This window comes from Saimiri boliviensis, chromosome 5, assembly GCF_048565385.1.
Source record: "Saimiri boliviensis isolate mSaiBol1 chromosome 5, mSaiBol1.pri, whole genome shotgun sequence".
Taxonomy (NCBI): Eukaryota; Metazoa; Chordata; class Mammalia; order Primates; family Cebidae; genus Saimiri; species Saimiri boliviensis.
Window position 1 is genome coordinate 127,945,286 of NC_133453.1, and position 18,936 is coordinate 127,964,221.

The 18,936-nt window shown below is 39.6% G+C and overlaps 1 protein-coding gene across 3 annotated transcripts in view; it reads right to left on the minus strand.

Annotated features, from left to right (window-relative positions):
• ADAMTSL3 (ADAMTS like 3) overlaps positions 1-18,936 on the minus strand; it is a 335,335-nt gene that overhangs the window by 113,391 nt on the left and 203,008 nt on the right. For all 3 annotated transcript variants that reach the window (XM_074399945.1, XM_039480064.2, XM_074399944.1), the window contains exons 11-15: positions 14,252-14,390; positions 13,078-13,128; positions 11,865-12,069; positions 5,386-5,533; positions 3,661-3,745 (exon numbers count right to left, since the gene is read on the minus strand). In XM_074399945.1, the coding sequence (XP_074256046.1) occupies positions 3,661-3,745; positions 5,386-5,533; positions 11,865-12,069; positions 13,078-13,128; positions 14,252-14,390 (628 nt within the window). The remainder of the gene's footprint in view (positions 1-3,660; positions 3,746-5,385; positions 5,534-11,864; positions 12,070-13,077; positions 13,129-14,251; positions 14,391-18,936) is intronic.

The following is an 18,936-nucleotide window of genomic DNA, read 5'->3' on the forward strand; positions in this document are numbered from 1 at the left end:
AATGAAAGAGAGAAAGTACAATAGAGGTTACCAGAGTCTAGGGGGAGGGAGTAGGGAGTTAACAGAGCTTATATTGGGGTGATGAAAAACTTCTAGAGATGGGAGATGGTGATGGATGCACCATGGTGTGAATGTGCTTAAAGCCGCTGAGCTGCATGCTGTAAAATGGTTACAATGTTGGGAGGCCAAGGCAGGCGGATTACGAAGTCAAGAGATCGAGACCATTCTGGCCAAGACGGTGAAACCCCACCTGTACTAAAAATACAAAAATTAGCTGGGCGTGGTGGCGTGTGTCTGTAATCCCAGCGACTCGGGAGCCAGAGGCAGGAGAATCGCCTGAAGCCGGGAGGTGGATGTTGCAGTGAGCTGAGATCGCACCACTGCACTCCAGCCTGGGTGACAAAGTGAAGCTCTGTCTCAAGGAAAAAAAAAAAGTTTTTTGGGTGTATCTCTTACCAGAAATGTAAAATGGTAAGTGTTGGGTGTGTATCTCTTACCAGAAAAAAAAAAAAAAAAAAAATCTGGCAGAGCCGAAAGAAAAAGAAAATGTTGGTGATGGAGCCCCAGCCCTACAGTATCTGGCTCAGTGGGGCCCGGAAATCGCCACGTTTTTAAAAGCACCACAGGTGATTCTGATAGAAGTATTGAAGACAGCATTTCAAAAATGGTACTTTGGTTATTTTTTCGAACGACTTCTTTTAGAGATACATACTGAAACAGTTATGAATGAAATGATGTGCTGTCTGTGTTTGCTTCAAAAATGATCAGGGTGTAGTGGCTGTGGTGATGGTTTCGATGAAACAAGAGTGGCCCTGGGTTGATCATTGTTGATACTGGGTTGTGAACACGACGTGGTGGTTCATTACACTGTTTTATCCTTTTTTTAAATAGGTTTGAAATTTTCTACGATTAAAAAGAAAGTTACAAAACAAGACTTAACAGGTGGGGTCATTCCCAACTAAGAGGGGAGTGTGATGAAAGGAAAGGAGCCAAGAGGCAGCTTGCGGTGGGCGAGAAACAGCCCACAAGTCAGTATGACGGAAGCATCCCACTCAAGGCAAAACAGGGAGGTGGCCAGACACGAGGCTGGGGACCCAGAAAAGTAATACCCTGCCAAGTCCTGTTGGCCATGTGAACCCACATAATCTGGGTGATGGGGAGACATTTGGATACTCTGAACATTGCAGAGAAAGAATCAGACTTGTGCCCTACCTCGAGAGGGAAGCAATTGAGGAGAAAATTAGAAAGCTGTTGCAGGTGTCCTGGGAATTGATTTCAGGACCTGTACAAGGACAGTAGCTTGGATGGAGAGGAGGAGACGGAACCAAGAAAGATTTTAGTAAATGTAGCTGGCACCAGTCAGTGGCTAATTACACTTCAGAGAAGAATGGGAAGGAGCCAATAATCCTATTAACCAAGAGAGGACATACAGAAGGATTATCAACTGTCATCTAACTGTGTTTTGAAAACAAAAGATCTTGGCAGGCCCCACCATTCTAGACAAAAGACTCCGCGACCTTCCTTTTGTGACAACTACACACACTCTCTCAAGTGTCTCAAACCCTTTTCTTTCTATAGACTCCTTCCATTACGGGATTGCAGCAGGCGATCAGCGATGGGAGAAGATTCCAGCAGCATTTATCCTAATGCCTTCCTTGTATAGCTGGAAGGTCTACAGACATTAACCTACTGGTCCAAAACCCTGTCTTTTTAATCTGTTTAAGATTGTCCTAACTTCAAAATGAAAAAAAAAAACAAAAAAACCAAACACATACACATGCACTTTTCCATAAGCTTCACTACCCATCTTTACTCCTTCCTTTAGAACTCAAATACCCATTGCTCCATTTCCTTCTTTTTTGGAAATTTATTTCTGAAATCTCCACAATGCTTTATTCTCTACCCTTTGGATAATATTACTCTAAAATTGACCGACAAAGCCTTTCTTGTGAATAAAACAGCCGTTTCTCATTCCTCATGGATTTTCCCTGTCTGTCTGTGAGATTTGAATCCTATTTGTGGCTTGCCTCCTTAAACTCCTTCCTCCTTTGGTCTCTGGAAAAATAAGCTTTCCTGGGTCTTACTCCTCCCTCTCTTCACTACTTGACTCCGTCACCACCTTCCTCCTCTGATTCCCCCTTCCTCAGATCCCCAAGCTTCAGTCAGGAGCCCAACACTCTCCTCTTTTTACTCAAATACTGTGAAGCCATTCGCCCTCACACGGTCCACAGTTTCTTCTGTGGTTCCAGCCAGCACTGACAGTGGTCCACGTGGAGACGTCTGTGCCTGTTATGAGCGTGATGTGCCAGCTATGCTGGCCCACATCACTCTGCCACGTGTGCCTTCTCAGAGAACCCACACTGCCCTGGGGCTCATCACCGGGCTGGACCACAGTTAAAAGGGAGATTGACAAATGAGAGCGGATTCTGAAAAGCACAGGAGGTTGGGAAGGGATCTCAAAATAACAGTGGATGAAAACTGCTGAAAAGGCTAAGAATGATGAGCTTGAGAAAGACAAAGCTCCCGGGATCCATGGCAGCTTTCTTCATATTTGTGAAAACTTGTCACATGGGATGGGGCATAGATGCATTTTTTTTTTTTCTGCTTCAGAGAACACGAATTAGGAAGTCTATTGTGTCTCAACAGAAGAAAAACATCTTGCAAATACCTTGGGTTTTTTAACACAAGAATGAGGTGTCTCTTAATGCAATGAACTCTGCCCATTGCTGGACGTGTTGAAGAAATGCCTGCTCCAAGAGGGAAAGTGGCCAGATTACTGCTGAGACCCCTTTTTCCTCTGATGCTTGGGGAATTGCTGTCTTCATAGACAGCCTGTCAGCACCAAAGACTTCACGTGTTTGACATGGAATCAGCTGTTCTGTCCAATTACTTGAGGCTGTCATTGGTGCTGTTGGTCTTACAGATTCCTGGACTAGAAATCTCAGGGCACCTTTGATTTCTTGCTCTCTCTTTGTCCCTATATAACTGCCTCCAGAATGCCTCTTTGATTTGCTCTTGCTTCTTAATTTCCACTGGCACCATTACAGTCCAGACTCATCAAATCACATATGATGGTAGTCACTGGATTTTTGAGTTTGGAATGAACCCTGGAGAGATCAAGCCCAACCTGCTAATTTTATAGGTAAGGAGAATAAGACATAGAAAAGTTAGACTTGTCTAGGGTCATGTAGTTAGCAGGGGTGGTTCTAAGCTCCAATACTCTTCATACCTTGCTATTTCCATTTCCCTATGATCACTCAGGCCACTAATGCATGCCAACTTAAGTGACTTTACAGAGATTGACTATGACTTACCCATGGAACGACTGGTTTATTTGTATGATGTGATGATGGTTCTCAGTCAAATCACAGGTGTTAAAACCTAGAAATTATCCCCAATATCTTAAGTGTAACAGACCACTGGATCTGCTTTGAGTTAAATAACACTGTTCTTTTCTGTGCTGCTCAGAGATACTGCCAAAGGAGGACTGCTGAATTGTGAAATAAAGACAAATTCTAGCCAGCTCAAGCTCTCCAGAGTCTGTAAATCCAGGTCATTTGGATATTAAATGTATCGTTGTACTCCAATAAGTACAAAAATTACATATATCATGTTAACTGGCTATGCCATGATTATTCCCATAAAAGGTCCTGGACTCACGTTGGTTCTTCTGTTGCTCTTCTGGTCTCTTCTAGTTCTTGCGCTTGTTTCAGCCAAGGCAATTTTGCTTCCACTGGACTTTTTTCTAAGAAAAAGAGAACATAAACAATGAGCTTAATTACTATTAATCATTGAGGAGTTGGACATATGATTCTATTGGCTGAAGATCTCATTTATAAAGAGGTCATGTTTTTCAAATGCACGTTGAGTTCCTTAGCACAGTACATTAGGTGGCTTCTGGAATGAATTAAACATTTCTGCTGTATTTTAAAAAAATTAATACATTATTAAAATGCAACCAAAATGATCACATGATACAGCTGAATACGCTGTCAAAGTTAACATAAAAATGCCTTTTACAAATCAGTCCCAATTTCTGTTGTTCACACATTGAAGCTCTTACTTCAGCCATATCGGCCTGTTCTCTTTGGTCACACTTTGTTTTTGCACATGGGATGCAAAAATTAACAGAGAAAAGCAAATAACATGGAAGTTAAGAAAGCTGGGGCAGGATGAGAGAGTCTGTGTTGTAGTTTACTCAAATTTTTACTGTTGTAGTTGTTGAGGGAGATTACCCATGACATTTGGCATGGAGGAACAAACCGTTGCCCCTTTCTGTCCTTTGAAGCCTCCTTGATGTGAAGAAAGAAATAACCTATCTATGAAGTGAGAAATAAAAATAACTTTGGGATGCTTCAAGGAAACTACAGACACTATGTAAGTGGCAATGAAAGTATCATTAGCGCATAAGGAAGGAGAAAAGACTTCACTGATGGAGTTATATAGTCAGTGTTTGTGCCTGTCATGGCAACTAGTGATTTTTCTGCAAGATAGACCTACTGAAAGAATATTTACTGAATGGCTAATTATGAGGCTATTTGTATGAATAATGAACCCAGAAGTAACAAAGGAGAATTTTACCATTCTCTCTCAAGTACTAAGGAAGAGCCCTTCTTACTAATAGTTGGGAATAATCTTTTTTTCCATTTCAAGATGTAAGATACTTTTCATGAGAATAGTTAACACTAAATAAGATGGAAAAAACTAAGTACAGAGAAGACCATAAACCAGAGAGTGATGCCAAACAATCCTATCCATGGATGCTACCCATATCTGCTCTTTCGTGTAGAACAAACATGAACTATTGGAGAGATTTTAAATGCATCCATAGATCTCCACTGGGAACTGGAAGTTTTCATTCATTCCAGGCATTAGTACACATGATAAAGATGACATCATTCCTCCCTCAAAAATCTTACCCTCTAGTGGAGAGGTGGGTACAAAGAAGAATGAGAATCTTGGGAAAAGTCAGTAATTTCCTTCTCCTCCTCTACTTCTTCCTTTTTCCTGCTCTTCTTTCTCTTCCTCCTTCTACTTTTCCTTCCTTCCCCTCTTTTTTTTTTTTTTTTAAATCTTCCTTCCTCCATTCTTCTTTTTCTTCAAGGGAAGGACTACATTTAATTTTCTTATGTCCACCAAGAACTGTTAGTATAAACCTAGATAGACAGGAGCTACTCTATCTGTGCTGAATCAACAGGAGCTGTTTTCCCTCCGGATGAGTAATTCACATATATCCAACTTTTTAATCTAGATGGGAAGGTCTATTGCAATTTGTCAATAAAACAATTTTTATAAGAAAGTGGTAAGTTGAAAGGGAAGTGCTACAATATTGGAATGAGAGTTGGAAAATATTTGATTTGAATTTACAACGTACCACAGACTTACCTTTTGGTTTATAACATGGGATGGGAATGACACATTCTTCTTTGATGTGTAACTTCAGTTGTGGATTGCAGCCCCCAACGTGCTGTCCATGGTGGTTAATACACAGAACAACCCGATACCGTAACCCTCGGCCACAAGTCACTGTGCACTTCAAAGAAGAAAAAAGAAGCCAATGCATTTCTTTTAAGAGAACCACAAAGGCATTATTTTATCATATGCAAAGGAGAGTCATTGAACTACATAAATATTAAACATAAAAGACTTTTAGACAAATATTATGTAAGGAAGGGTGCAGAGGCTAATATTCTGTGATGCTTGTATTTCAGGGCCCCTCTTTTGTACAACCTTGTTCCACTTCTCAATTCAAAGGGTATTTAAGGTGAGATCATAGTTCAAGAAAATTAAAAATGCCCTGAAATCTTACTGTTCCAATATCAGAGAAATTTGTTACAAGTTCTCTCAAGCTTGATTAAAAGTTTAGGTGATCCTGCCTAAAACAATTTTTGAAGATGAATGAAACCTTTCTGAACTGTCAATAAAAATATAATAAAATTCTGACCAATGATGCCAGAGGATTATGTTTCTATTCTGTCTATAAAAGTCAGTCTTGCAAAACTGCTGTCATATAAGAAGGCCATCGAAGACTATTCCACCAAACAGTGGAGAAAAAAATACCATAGATGTATCCTGATTCATCTATAACTACAACCACCTGCAGTTAAAATTAATAAAAACATTATGCTATTTTTTTCTGAGTTTCTGTGAAGTTTGTGTTGTCAGCATGTTTTTCTTGGATTATTTGTTTAGGATTTAAAAGTTACTCTTGTCTATGAGTGGAATGTTTTCATGTCATACAAAAATATAGAATATCTTTTCATTTATCTGTGACATGGTTTGGTTCTGTGTCCCCACCCAAATCTCATCTTGAATTGTAATCCCCGTAATTCCCATGGGGAGGGACTGGGTGGAGGGTGATTAGTCATGGGGACAGTTTCCCCCATAACGGTCTCAAGAGAGTGAGTGAGTTCTCACAAGACATATGGTTTTATGAAGGGCTCTTTCCTCTTCATGCTCTCTTCTGCTAACTTGTGAAGAAGGTACTTGCTTCTCCTTCGCCTTTCGCCATCATTGTAGGTTTCCTGAGGCCTCCCCAGATATGTGGAACTGTGAGTCAATTAAATCTCTTTCCTTTATAAATTAACCAGTCTGTGGTAATATCTTTCCAGCAGTGTGAGAATGGACTAATACAATCTGCATGTTGGGGAGTATATATATGCATATACGTGTATGCATTAAAAAAATTAATAGACAATATTTTCTGAGAACCATTTTGGGTTTACAGAAATATTGAGCAGACAGTACAGAGAGCCCCCATATTTCTTTTCACCCCTTTTTCCCCCTATGATTTTCCCTATTATTAACATGCTGCCTTAGTGTGGTGCCTTTGTTACAACTGATGAATCAATATTAATATATCATTAACATAACTATCACTTAATATATTATTAAATATTATCATTATTAAGTCCAGAGTTCACATTGTGGTTGCTGTCAGCTTTTTAAAATTTGTAATTTCTTGTAATTTCCTTTCTTATCTAAATAAACATTCTCTTTAATATCTAATAATTATGTTTTATATTCTTTTTGTTTTTGAGGCATCCCCTCCAATCTGTACAAACTTCAGACCTCACCAATTCTGGATCCACCCCAGGGAGGGGCTGACAGCTCTTGGTTGCCTTTGGTTACTTGCTATGGAACAGGAATCTTTTTTGTTTGTTATCTCATGAATCCTCCTGATCCCCTTGCAGATCAGTAGCTTCAGGCTCATTGAACAGATAAGCGAATAGCCCACCATCTAAGGACCTTGCTCAAGGTCACACAGTTCCTAACAGGCAGAGTGAAATTCCCTCCCAGAGCTATCTATTGCCAAAGCCATGGCCAAGCCACTGTTAAGGATTATAAATCGTTCTACTATAAGGACACATGCACACGAATGTTCATAGCAGCACTGCTTACAATAGCAAAGACCTGGAACCAACCCAAATGCCCATCGATGATAGACTGGACGGGGAAAATGTGGCACATAGACACCATGGAATACTATGCAGCCATCAAAAATGATGAGTCTGTGTCCTTTGTAGGGACATGGATGAACCTGGAAACCATCATTCTCAGCAAACTGACACAAGAGCAGAAAATCAAACACCGCATGTTCTCACTCATAGGCGGGTGTTGAACAACGAGAACACACGGACACAGGGAGGGGAGCACTACACACTGGGGTCTGTTGGGGGAAATAGGGGAGGGACGGGGGGGTGGGGAGTTGGGGAGAGATAACATGGGGAGAAATGCCAGATATAGGTGATGGGGAGGAAGGCAGCAAATCACACTGCCATGTGTGTACCTATACAACAATCTTGCATGTTCTTCACATGTACCCCAAAACCTAAAATGCAATGCAATAAAATAAATAAAAATAAAAATGAAAAGCTTGTAAATTCTCTTCTGACCCCCTAAGCACTTTGTACCTGCGTGTCCCTGGGGCCAAGTTTCAAAGACATGTTTTGAGGATATGGAGGCTTTTCTCAGCGCACACGCATCAGGCAGAATATTGGGAAACCTCTCCAGTTCATCATACCACTCTTGAAACCACTGAACAAATACTTTAATGAGTTCAGTGAAGTTTGATATTACCTTATTTCTGGAAAATTGACTCAACTACCCCCAAATTTATCAACTTAAGATATATAAGACATTGAGGGGCTGTTTTATATTAGCCATGAAAGAAAGAAAAAAACCTACCCAAAGAGAAAGAAAACAATATAAGATGTAATAATACTACAGCTGGTTAATCCAAAGGAGTATCCTCTGCTTTTAAACCACCCTTCTGGAAAGCTGGACACTTCCCCCAATGGCATTGTCAGTGTCTACAACGTTTCAGAACTCATCTATGGAGCTGCATATGTCCTCAAGGATGAAAAATCCTCACCACTGAGAATATATTTGATTTTTTGAAAAGTGAAAAATATTAAGAATGAGGTATGGTAAATGAGAAGAGCTAGTTAACATCCTCTATTCTGGTAATAGACAAAATGATAAAGTCATGATATTTATGGGGATGGAGGGTGATATAAAAGCTCTGAAGCCAACACAGAACACATGGCTTATGAGGGTTGAAAACAGGCTCTGCAGTTGTAGAAATAATGGTGATTGGAGGCTGAAAAAATGAAAGTCCCCAATGTCTTGATGACAAATACTTTCACAGCTGAGATGATATTCTTTGCTTTCAACCAAATAGAGGACTTAAGTTGCCAGCAGACAGATCCTTAAAAATAATTTTGATGATAGACCATCACATGAATTTTGCCACATAACTCAAGAGTTCAAAGACATAAATAACCTTGTTAAAATAAAATTCTTCCATCCTGGTCTATTTATTCACATGAACAAGCTTTCCCAGTGTATACAGGCAAAGCCAAAGAAAACAAAACTAAAAACCAATGGCAAAAATTAACAATAAAATCATTGCTGAACACATGTCTCATTCTGGTGATTAATATATGAACTATTCTTAAAGATCCACTTATCTTCTGCAAGATATTAATGCATGTACATGGTGAACTAAGTGTGTATTTAAATGAAAATGTAATTTTTATGTGTTTTTCTTATTTACCCAACTTTGAAATATATACGTTGTTTTGAGGGTATACTAAAATTAACTCAATTCAGAGGACTATTTTAAACACTTGTGGCCTTATGGCCACAGAAAAGTAAAATAAATTAATATCAGTGATCATATATATTTTCTCAGAGAGAAGAATTGTGTAGTAAAAAAAAAACTTTAAAGCATAAAAATACATTATATTAAAGTTCTGTGAAAAGAATAGATTGCAAATGTGAGTTCAAAGGGAAAAATATTCACAACATCCAAATTGTTAAAGAAGAGCTCACTTGTGTATTTTTTAATTGAAAGATGGCAAAGACATAATTATCATGGCATTTAAATTCCACTAGACAGATTTTTAAAAATGCTGCAACACTTTTATTTTAAAATGTTAACATTCACAACATGTTGAAATGATATTCTTTTTAATTATTTAAACTTGTGATAGGAAATTTTAGATGTCAACCTGCATATATGTGAACAGGTATGTGATTCTCTAATCTTTTTAGGGAATATGTGACCAAAAATTAATTGATAACTTCTTCCCTAGCAAGTTTGAGTAAAGTTCTCCAGGGTGATTATGCTTAGTCTGGGGATATCAGAAAAAGATTGATACGCTCTTCACCTGACACTCACTTAAAGTTCAAGTGCTAACTCCTTTCTGAAGCTTTCCTGACACCTTCAGGTGGAGTGAATCATTCTACCTTGTGCCTCTGAAGTACTGGGCACATGACACTACTCATGCACAACACTATATTGTATCACAACTTTGTTTGCATGCATGTCTGTGCAACTAGATTCTAAGCTTTTGGGTGGTAGGAGCAAGTTGTATTACTTCTTAGTACAGTAGCTGACACATTGAATAAACAGATGAGTAGATATATTAATACATGTACATGATGAGCTAAGTATGTGGAGATCACTTAAGAGAGCTGCAGAAACTTGAGGCAACTACATCTCACTCTCTACATCTCACTCTCTAGAAAATTAAAGAATATTAAATTATTAAATACCAATGTCTGCATTTTTCATCTTTTTTAAAAAATTGTACTTTAGGTTCTGGGGTACATGTGCAGATCATGCAGGATTGTTGCATAGGTACATACATGGCAAGGTGGTTGGCTGTCTTCATCCCCGCCTCACCTATATCTGGTATTTCTCACCATGTTATCCCTCCCCACCCTTGCTGTCCCTCCCCCAGCCCCACCACCAACTAACAGTGTGTGATGCTCCCCTCTCTGTGTCCACGTATTCTAATTGTTCAACACCTGCCTATGAGTGATACCATGTGGTGTTTGGTTTTCTGTTCTTGTGTCAGTTTGCTGAGAATGATGGTTTCCAGATTCACCCATGTCCCTATGAAGGACACAAATTCTTCATTTTTTATGGCTGCATAGTATTCCATGGTGTATATGTGCCATATTTTCTTTATCCAGTCTATCGGTGATGGACATTTGGGTTGGTTCCAGGTCTTTGCTATTGTAAACAGTGCCACAATGAACATACGTGTGCATGTGTCTTTATGAAAGAACAATTTAGAATTCTTTGGGTATATACCCAGTAATGAGATTGCTGTGTCAAATGGTATTTCTATTTCTAGGTCCTTGAGGAATCGCCACACTGTCTTCCACAATGGTTGAACTAATTTACACTCCCACCAACAGTGTAAAAATGTTCCCATTTCTTCACATCCTCTCCAGCATCTGTTGTCTCCAGATGTTTTAATGATCGCCATTCTAACTGGCGTGAGATGGTATCTCAATGTGGTTTTGATTTGCATTTCTCTAATGACCAGTGATGATGAGCATCTTTTCATATGTTTATTGGCCTCATAGATGGCTTCTTTCGTAAAGTGTCTGCTCATATCTTTCGCCCACTTTTGAATGGGTTTGGTTTTTTTCTTGTAAATCTCTTTTAGTTCTCTGTCGATTCTGGATATTAGCCCTTTGTCAGACGGATAGACCACAAAAATTTTTTCCTGCATTTTATTTGTTCTGGAGGCTTACTCAGTCATCTCTTTATTAAGTGAAAACTACGATAATTTGACATAAACCTTGTTATATCTCTGGGGTGTTTTCCTTCTTCTCTCTCTTTTTTTTTTTTTCATATAACTTGAACTCACGATGATTTCTAAACAGGCTACCCACCTCTGGTCTTATGTTAGACTGTCTTGCCTCAATTACTTAAAACACATTATTTCTTCACAAAAATTGTGAAGCTTCTTGGTAGCTACTAGATCAAGGACACACTTCTTATGTCATGTCAGCATTTCCAACTTAATCTTCCAATTCTTAGTGTCATGGGTCATCTCTTCAATCTTGATGACTCCGAGCCCCTTTCAACTTTGTCATTACTGCCTTTGCTCAGCCACCTCTGCTTGACCATCTCCCTAACACTAACCCCAACCCAGTGATGTTTCTCAGGTTCTTGCTTGTTTACAGTCTTCAAAGAATTTAAATTTTAATTCTTGCTTGATTAAATTCTTCCAAGATGGGTTAAGCACCACAGGGGCAACCAAGACTTCCTGATTGACTCTGCTTCAACATCTGTTCTTTATAGAGGTACTTCATATTAATTGTGCTAATTGTATAGCAATGTTATTATTAATGTCCTTAATATTAATTATTCTTACCTACCATGATGCTTGTCTTTTTTACCTTGTCTGCCAGCTGTCTTCCTAAGCATTTTGGAGTAAGGACATGCTCTTTGACAATTTGCTTTTTGGCTCTGTGCTGTCTGGTACCATGGTGGGCATACAGAAAATATCCCTTAAAATATGAGAATTAATTAAAAGTGGCAAATTCTCAAATCTTACCTGAGACCACTCCATGGCAATCCACTTGGGGCAATCAAACAGATTACAAGTTTGCATAACCTTGGGTTTGGGTGCATACATGCATTTCCATTCTTCCACCTGCAATATCTCTCCATGCATGGATTCCTCTACACACACAAAGCTCCGTCTCTGAATCCCTCCTCCACAGGAAACGGAACATGAAGTCCAAGGATTATGTTCCCAGCTCAAAAGCAAAAAAATGAAATCATATTATTTATTTGTTGTTTGCTTATTTGTTTCAAGTTTGCAAGGATAGTGGCAAAAAGTATGGCCTCAAGGTAACAGTTGTGGTTTAGCTGCATGAGCGTGGGACTGGGAGTCATGAGACTTTATTTTTTATTTTTTTTGAAAAAATAAAAAATGGAATCTCTTTCTGCCACCCTGGCTGGAGTGCAATGGTGTGATCTTGGCTCACTGCAACCTCTGCCTCCCAGGTTCAAGTGATTCTTCTGCTTTAGCCTCAAGAGTAGCTGGGATTCCAAGTGCCTGCCACCACGCCTGGCTAATTTTTATACTTTTTAGTAGAAACGCGGTTTCACCATGTTGGCCAGGAGTGGTCTTGAACTCCTGACCTCAAGTGATCTACCTGCCTCAGCCTCCCAAAATGCTGGGATTACAGGTGTGAGCCACCATGCCCAGCCAAGACTTTACTCTTAACTGCCATACACAATCTTTAGTCACAAGATACTTCGCTCCTCACAGCTGGGGATTTTGTCAAATGGGAATCATATACCTTCCCTATTTACCATTCATAGGACCATCGTGAAAATTAAATCAATTAAAATATACAGTGTAACTGCATCTTCAAACTGCCTCTAAACTGTAAAATACTAATGGACAATATTATTAGAGAATTACAGAAACTCAGAGTCAGGAAGGACCATACTACTCATCTCAGAATAAAACACATTCAAATTTCTGATTAATTGCAACACTTGAGCTCCTGCTATGGTACTAAGTTGTCCAAGATACGCTTGACAGCTGCAGAGATGGGAAACATCACCTTTTGCGGCAGCCAATTCCATCTAATTCTTAGAAAGATTTTTCCTATTATTGAGTTGAAGTCTGTTTTCCCTTAGCTCTGTAAGTATCTAACATCGAACGCTCATACATTTTAGGCTATTGCTACAGATGCTACAGTTCCTTGCAAACTACTTAAATTGCAAAAGGGAAAAGGAAAGATGTAACTCACCGAGGAAGAGGTTGGAAGTGATCATAGGGCATTATCTCTTTAAATCCATCACTGCAAATGAAATCATTGTGAGAATGTCATTCCTATAATAAATCTATTAACACATTTATTAATTGACTAATATAACATTTGACATCCAAAGAGATAGAGCTCTTTCAAATTGGATACTAAAAATGTCAAGTGTTATCAACTATTCCCAAAAATTCAGCCACTATTTCTTTAATTTTCAAGAATATCTACAACACAAATTCGCCAGTTCTATATGGAAATATGGAAAACTAAACTAGTGGTATATTAATCAAAGAAAATAAGTATCTTGCAATTTAGATAAATTTATTCCTTTTTATAATCGTTACTCTGTAAATGTATTAGTGGATATTAACACACTGTCTTATTAGTAGGATCTTTGGAAAACCACTTTATTTCACAGAATTTGTCCTTTGAAAGGTCTCTATTAATAATTATATTCAATCACGATTACAGGAAATGGGCAGTTTAGTAACAGGAAATGAAATCCATTGAGAACGCTTCCTTTTCCACTTGCACACTTCTTCCTAAGCCAGCTGGCAGATATCTGGGGGATTCTGGGACTTGATATTGTGCTGTTATTTTAAGGTATTGTAGTAAGCCAGGAAACTTCCCCAGGCAATCCAAGTCAGCAGGTACTAAATTATGCAATAGGATAGTTTACACATAGTGTTTGTTTTTTTGTTTGTTTGTTTGTTTGTTTGTTTTGCTTTGGCATTAAAACTCTTTACTTTCTTGCACAATGCATTATTTATACTCAATTTAATGTGAACACTTCAAAAGCCAAAACGTGATCATGGGTGACCCAGTTTAAAAGCTAAAATGGTGAGTGAAAGATATTTATGATTGGCAGTCGGACTAGACACTGTAATTGGATGAAGAGAGCAGGCGATGTTCAAAGAGTTTCCTTATAAAACAACTTAGGGACACATAGTTCACTACAAGAAAGCTAGACTGAGTAACCAGATTAGCAAGTGTGTCCTCATTCCTATGGACCATGGTTACCAACGTGAATGCAGACACTTGCCGCCAGTATACACTCAAAGTCAGGAAATGGAAATGTATTGCCCTGCAAAGATGGATCAGTCTCAGTTGAAGATGATTTGTTTCTTTTTAAAGTAAAAGGCGTGTGGGCAATGACACAAACCTTGATGGGCAAGGATCCATGCTGCATTCCTTCAGTTTTGGTTTGGGCTTTACATTTTCGGGGTAGTAGTGGCAATAATGGTCAGGAACGATCCTCTTCAAGCGGATATCCACACATTCAGCAGAATTGAGCTGATAACCTAAAACGGTAGAAAAGGGAAGTCTGAATATTGTACCCGTTTCATTTTTACTTGGCAGAGTTATCCCTTGCCACACACTTTTTTTTCCTCTTTAAGAAACTTAACTCTGGTTCTCAGCCCTGGATCTATAACGGAACCACATGGGAGCTTTTAATATACTCCAATGCCCAGGTTCCTTCACGGTGCAATTAAGGCAGAAGCCCTGTGGCTGGGATCCAGGAAAACAGTACCTTTTAAAAAAGATTCTCAGGTTCTTCTCAGATGACTAAAATGTGTGGCCAAGATTGAGAACGACTCTTGGTACTGACTGGGGTACTCAGCACTTCTAACTAAAAAATTACAATAGTCTCCTTTCAAGAACTGTTGCAGCCCCAGTGCAGGCGAGTTATTCATTCCCCTCAGTTCACTGCCTTTTCTCCTCAAGGCTCATCTCTCGTCTCCATATAATCTCCCTTCTTCCCTTATTGACACTCCCATTCCAATCCCCGCAACATTAACTATTTCAATTTTTTGTTGATATGTCCTTAAATATGCAACTGTCCTAAGTAATGTTGTTTTTGTGTATCTATTTTTAACTTAATAATGATAATGTGTTTTAAATCTTGTTCCATTCTCCACCTTTTGTACTCAACATTATGTTTCTGAGAACTATCCTTGCGCCGGGTGGTTGCTGGGTTGAATATTTCTTTCATAACATTTTATGATTTGCAAACACAGTACCACATTTTACTCCTCTGCTTCCCTGGGATGCCGCAGGCACATGCAATGCTAAAAGACTTTCCAAACGGGGAATTAAGCATTGTCTATACAAAAAGGAACAAAATCCACCCCCCATGTCACTCCCCAGCCCTCACCTCACAAGCCTTCAAACAGAAGAAATGAAGACTTATTCCTGATTCTATTAAATCTAATCTGTAGAGTCTCTGAGGAAAGTGAACATTGCAAATAGATGTGTGCTATAAATTTAAAAAGCAACTGACAAAATGATGCTTCTATTTCCTGAAAGATCTGATTCCAAGTTTCCTGTCACTACATAAGTGTCCTGTTAAGTTAAACTTTTTTTTCTTTTTTTTAAAGGTAATTTTTCAAAATTAGAATGAGCTCTTTAGGGAAGAAAAAAATACCCAAAGCCAAGCGCTCTGTCTCTGCCAGTTGGTCTACAGGTCTAAAAATACATTTAAAATCCTGATTGTTGAGAGGAATCTGGTTTTATAAACCACTAGACAGCTTTCTACAAGGCATGGCTTGGATGTAAGCTGAGTGCAGAAGGACGGATTGGTATGCATTATAAAAAGCAAGGTCGAAACCACAAGAATGAAAATCCAAATGGAGTCAATAAAATGTTACTTGGGTGCCAATATCTGCCAGAAAGTCGATGATATCAGATGGTAATGGCAATCTCAGTACTTTCTCCAGATTGATCTCAAGTGTCCCACATCGACCATTACAGATGAGACTAGGAAAGTCCATCCAAGTACCCCTGGTACCTTAGAGACCCACAAACTAATTTCTTGATTATCCAAAAAACTCTGAAATTCCATTCACACACATCACACAGATTTGATTACTAATATAATTAAATTTTGGTAATGCTTTCCTTGTGGGTTTTATGTGTGTGTTTTATTTTCCCCAAAACAAGTACAAAATGAGATTACAGCTCCTTGAGTCAGAAAAAAAAAATCTTTCTTCTAAATAGAAATAGACTGCTAAATGAAAACAGGGTATATACAGGTGTTTACAATTTGGGGAGAGACAATTAATTTTCCTCTTTTGTTTTAGCACAGCTTAGAGATAACAAAAAGCAAAAGAAATGAGGCTGATTGCCTTTCTATCTCATGAACAAATGTACTGAAATTCTGTCAGTGTACAGAAAATGGCAGGCACCCCAAAAGCAGCCTAAAATCTCCCTTCTGTTCTTACATCCACTGTTATCTTTGGAGACGATCTCACTGCTAAATGCTCACGCACATTTATGGTTCCAGCAGGACTGACTATGTCTTTCCGTGGGCACCCACGTATGAGAAACACCTATTCCCTTCCCAAAAATGTAATCAACTGAACTAAGCTGAATCCCACTATAAAATATCTTTGATCTTACAGGTCCAAATGTGAATGTCTCTCTGAATAACTGTGTGTAAGGACAAAGACATACACTTTAAAAAAAAAAAGATATTTGAGCCAGGCATGGTGATGCATGCCTGTACTCCCAGCTGCTCAGGAGGCTGAGGTAGGAGGATAGCTTGGGCCTACTAGTTGGAGACCAGCCTGGGCAATATAGTGAGACCCCATCTCTACAAAATATTTTACAAATTAGGCAGGCATGGTGGCATGTTCCTATGATTCCAGCTACTTGGGAAGCTGAGGCTGGAGGATCGCTTGAGCCAAAGTGTTTGAATCTAGCCTGGGTAACATAGTGACACCGCCTCTAAAACAAACAAAAAAGACAGAGAGAGATTTGTTTTTTCTTCATAGTAAGAATACCCAAAGAGTCACAAGGGACCCAAAGATGCAAAGGAGGTCTTGCCTCATAAAAAATGCTTATATCATTTCAGAAAATTCAGGAGGAATTAAAAATAAACTGAATGAATATCAGAGCTGGTAGACACTTGAAGATAACTTACTCCACTGGTCTCACTGTATTTATTTTTGTGATTGCGCTCTATCTGTGACAAGAGATAGAGTTCGGGCAGTAAGATTAAATTCTTTTTCTCAATATGTTTATTTAAGTTGAATAAATTTCCTCTTAAAGAAAAATCCTTTAGTAAATAATAGTGCAGGAATAACACAGATACGGCAAAATGGTGTCGGCAAAATGGCTCCAGCTGCTATCCAAAGACACTGGCTTAAAGAGGCAAGGGTTCTCAAAGTGGAGTACCTGGAGGGCGTATTGAGCCACACCCTGGGGTTTTGACTTAGTAGGTCAGGGTTGGGGCCTGAGAATCTGCATTTCTAGTAAGTTCCCAGGAGATGCTGATGCTGCAGGTCCAGGAAGCCCACTGCGAGAGCCACTGCTGCAGGGTCACAGTCAAGCAGTCTATTGCCTCAACCCTGGCCCTAGGAAGAACTCACGGGCACACTGGGGAGATTCACTTTTTACTTTCTTTCTATGGCACTATTCAGTCTGCTCTTCCATTCCCAGGCACAGAAACTTCCTCTTGGGCCTGGGTTGCCCAGTGCTTCCCATAAAAGTGCCTGCTCTCTGGTTTCAGGGGGAGCCTAAATTTCAGGAGAGAGAGATCTGCACGCACGTTCACAGCAACCTGGCAGTGACTGAAGAACCCTCCTTTACGTATCTGTAGTTTAAAGGAGAAAGGCCAGATTCTGACTCTAAGTAAGCTGCTATTCTGTAGGTTTCAAAGAATGAAAAGATGTGGAGCTAGGCCGGGCTGAAGGAGGATTTATTCTAGCTCTTCAAAGAAGACCATACCTGAGCCTGTATACCCTGACCTGGTCCCAGGTGTTGGATGGTTTAGGGGAGGCACAAAGGCAAAGTCATTTAGAGCATGACTTTGGTACCAGGCAGACCTGGCAGCAGATCCTAGCTGCACTGTTTACTAGCTGAACAACACACTCGGTTACGCTCTTTACACTTTCTTTTTTTTTTTTTTTTTTGAGACGGAGTCTCGCTTTGTCACCAGGCTGGAGTGCAGTGGAGCGATCTTGGCTCACTGCAACCTCCACCTCCCGGATTCAATTCTCCTGCCTCAGCCTCCCGAGTAGCTGGGATTACAGTCCAGCTGCTCTTTACACTTTGTAAGTGTCAGTTTGTTCTTGCATAAGACAGGAATAAAAGGGAACTTCCGTAGGGTTTTCCTGAAGAATAAATGTGATGATGAGCATCTAACACATGGCTTGACACATGGTAACAACCTAGAACCACTGCCTGGTACTCTAATAGGAAGCATCAACATAAACCCCCCTCTAGTAGGCCATGGTTCCTGGGTTACATGCATTTATTCTTCAATTTAAAAGGTCAGTTCAGAAAAAGAGAATTATTTTGACAGTAGCTCTGGTTGCCTCCTCATTTGCTCCAGGGAATTGCCAGTTCTCCACATTAAACAGACGATTATCTTCCACCTAAGCATGAAAGATGCTTCTTTTATAGCATGTGTGTAAAGCCCTACATTACACTTATCCCCAAACCTTCCTCAACTGACTATAGAAACCTTGAACTAGGCCGGGCGCCGTGGCTCTCGCCTGTAATCCCAGCACTTTGGGAGGCCGAGGCAGGTGGATCACCTGAGGTTGGGAGTTCGAGACCAGCCTGGCCAACGTGGTCTCTAGTAAAAATACAAAAATTAGCTGGGCATGGTGGCGGGCACCTGTAATCGCAGCTACTCGGGAGGCTGAGGCGCAATAATTGTTTGAACCCAGGAGGCAGAGCTGCAGTGAGCCGAGTGCAACACTGCACTCCAGCCTGCGAGACTGTCTCAAAAAAAAAAAAAAAAAAAAGAAAATCTTGAATTAAGCAGACAATAAGCAGGACTTGCCCCTTAACACTTAATAGAGGCTCTTTCTCTTTTTAATAAGCTTCTACTCTTGCACA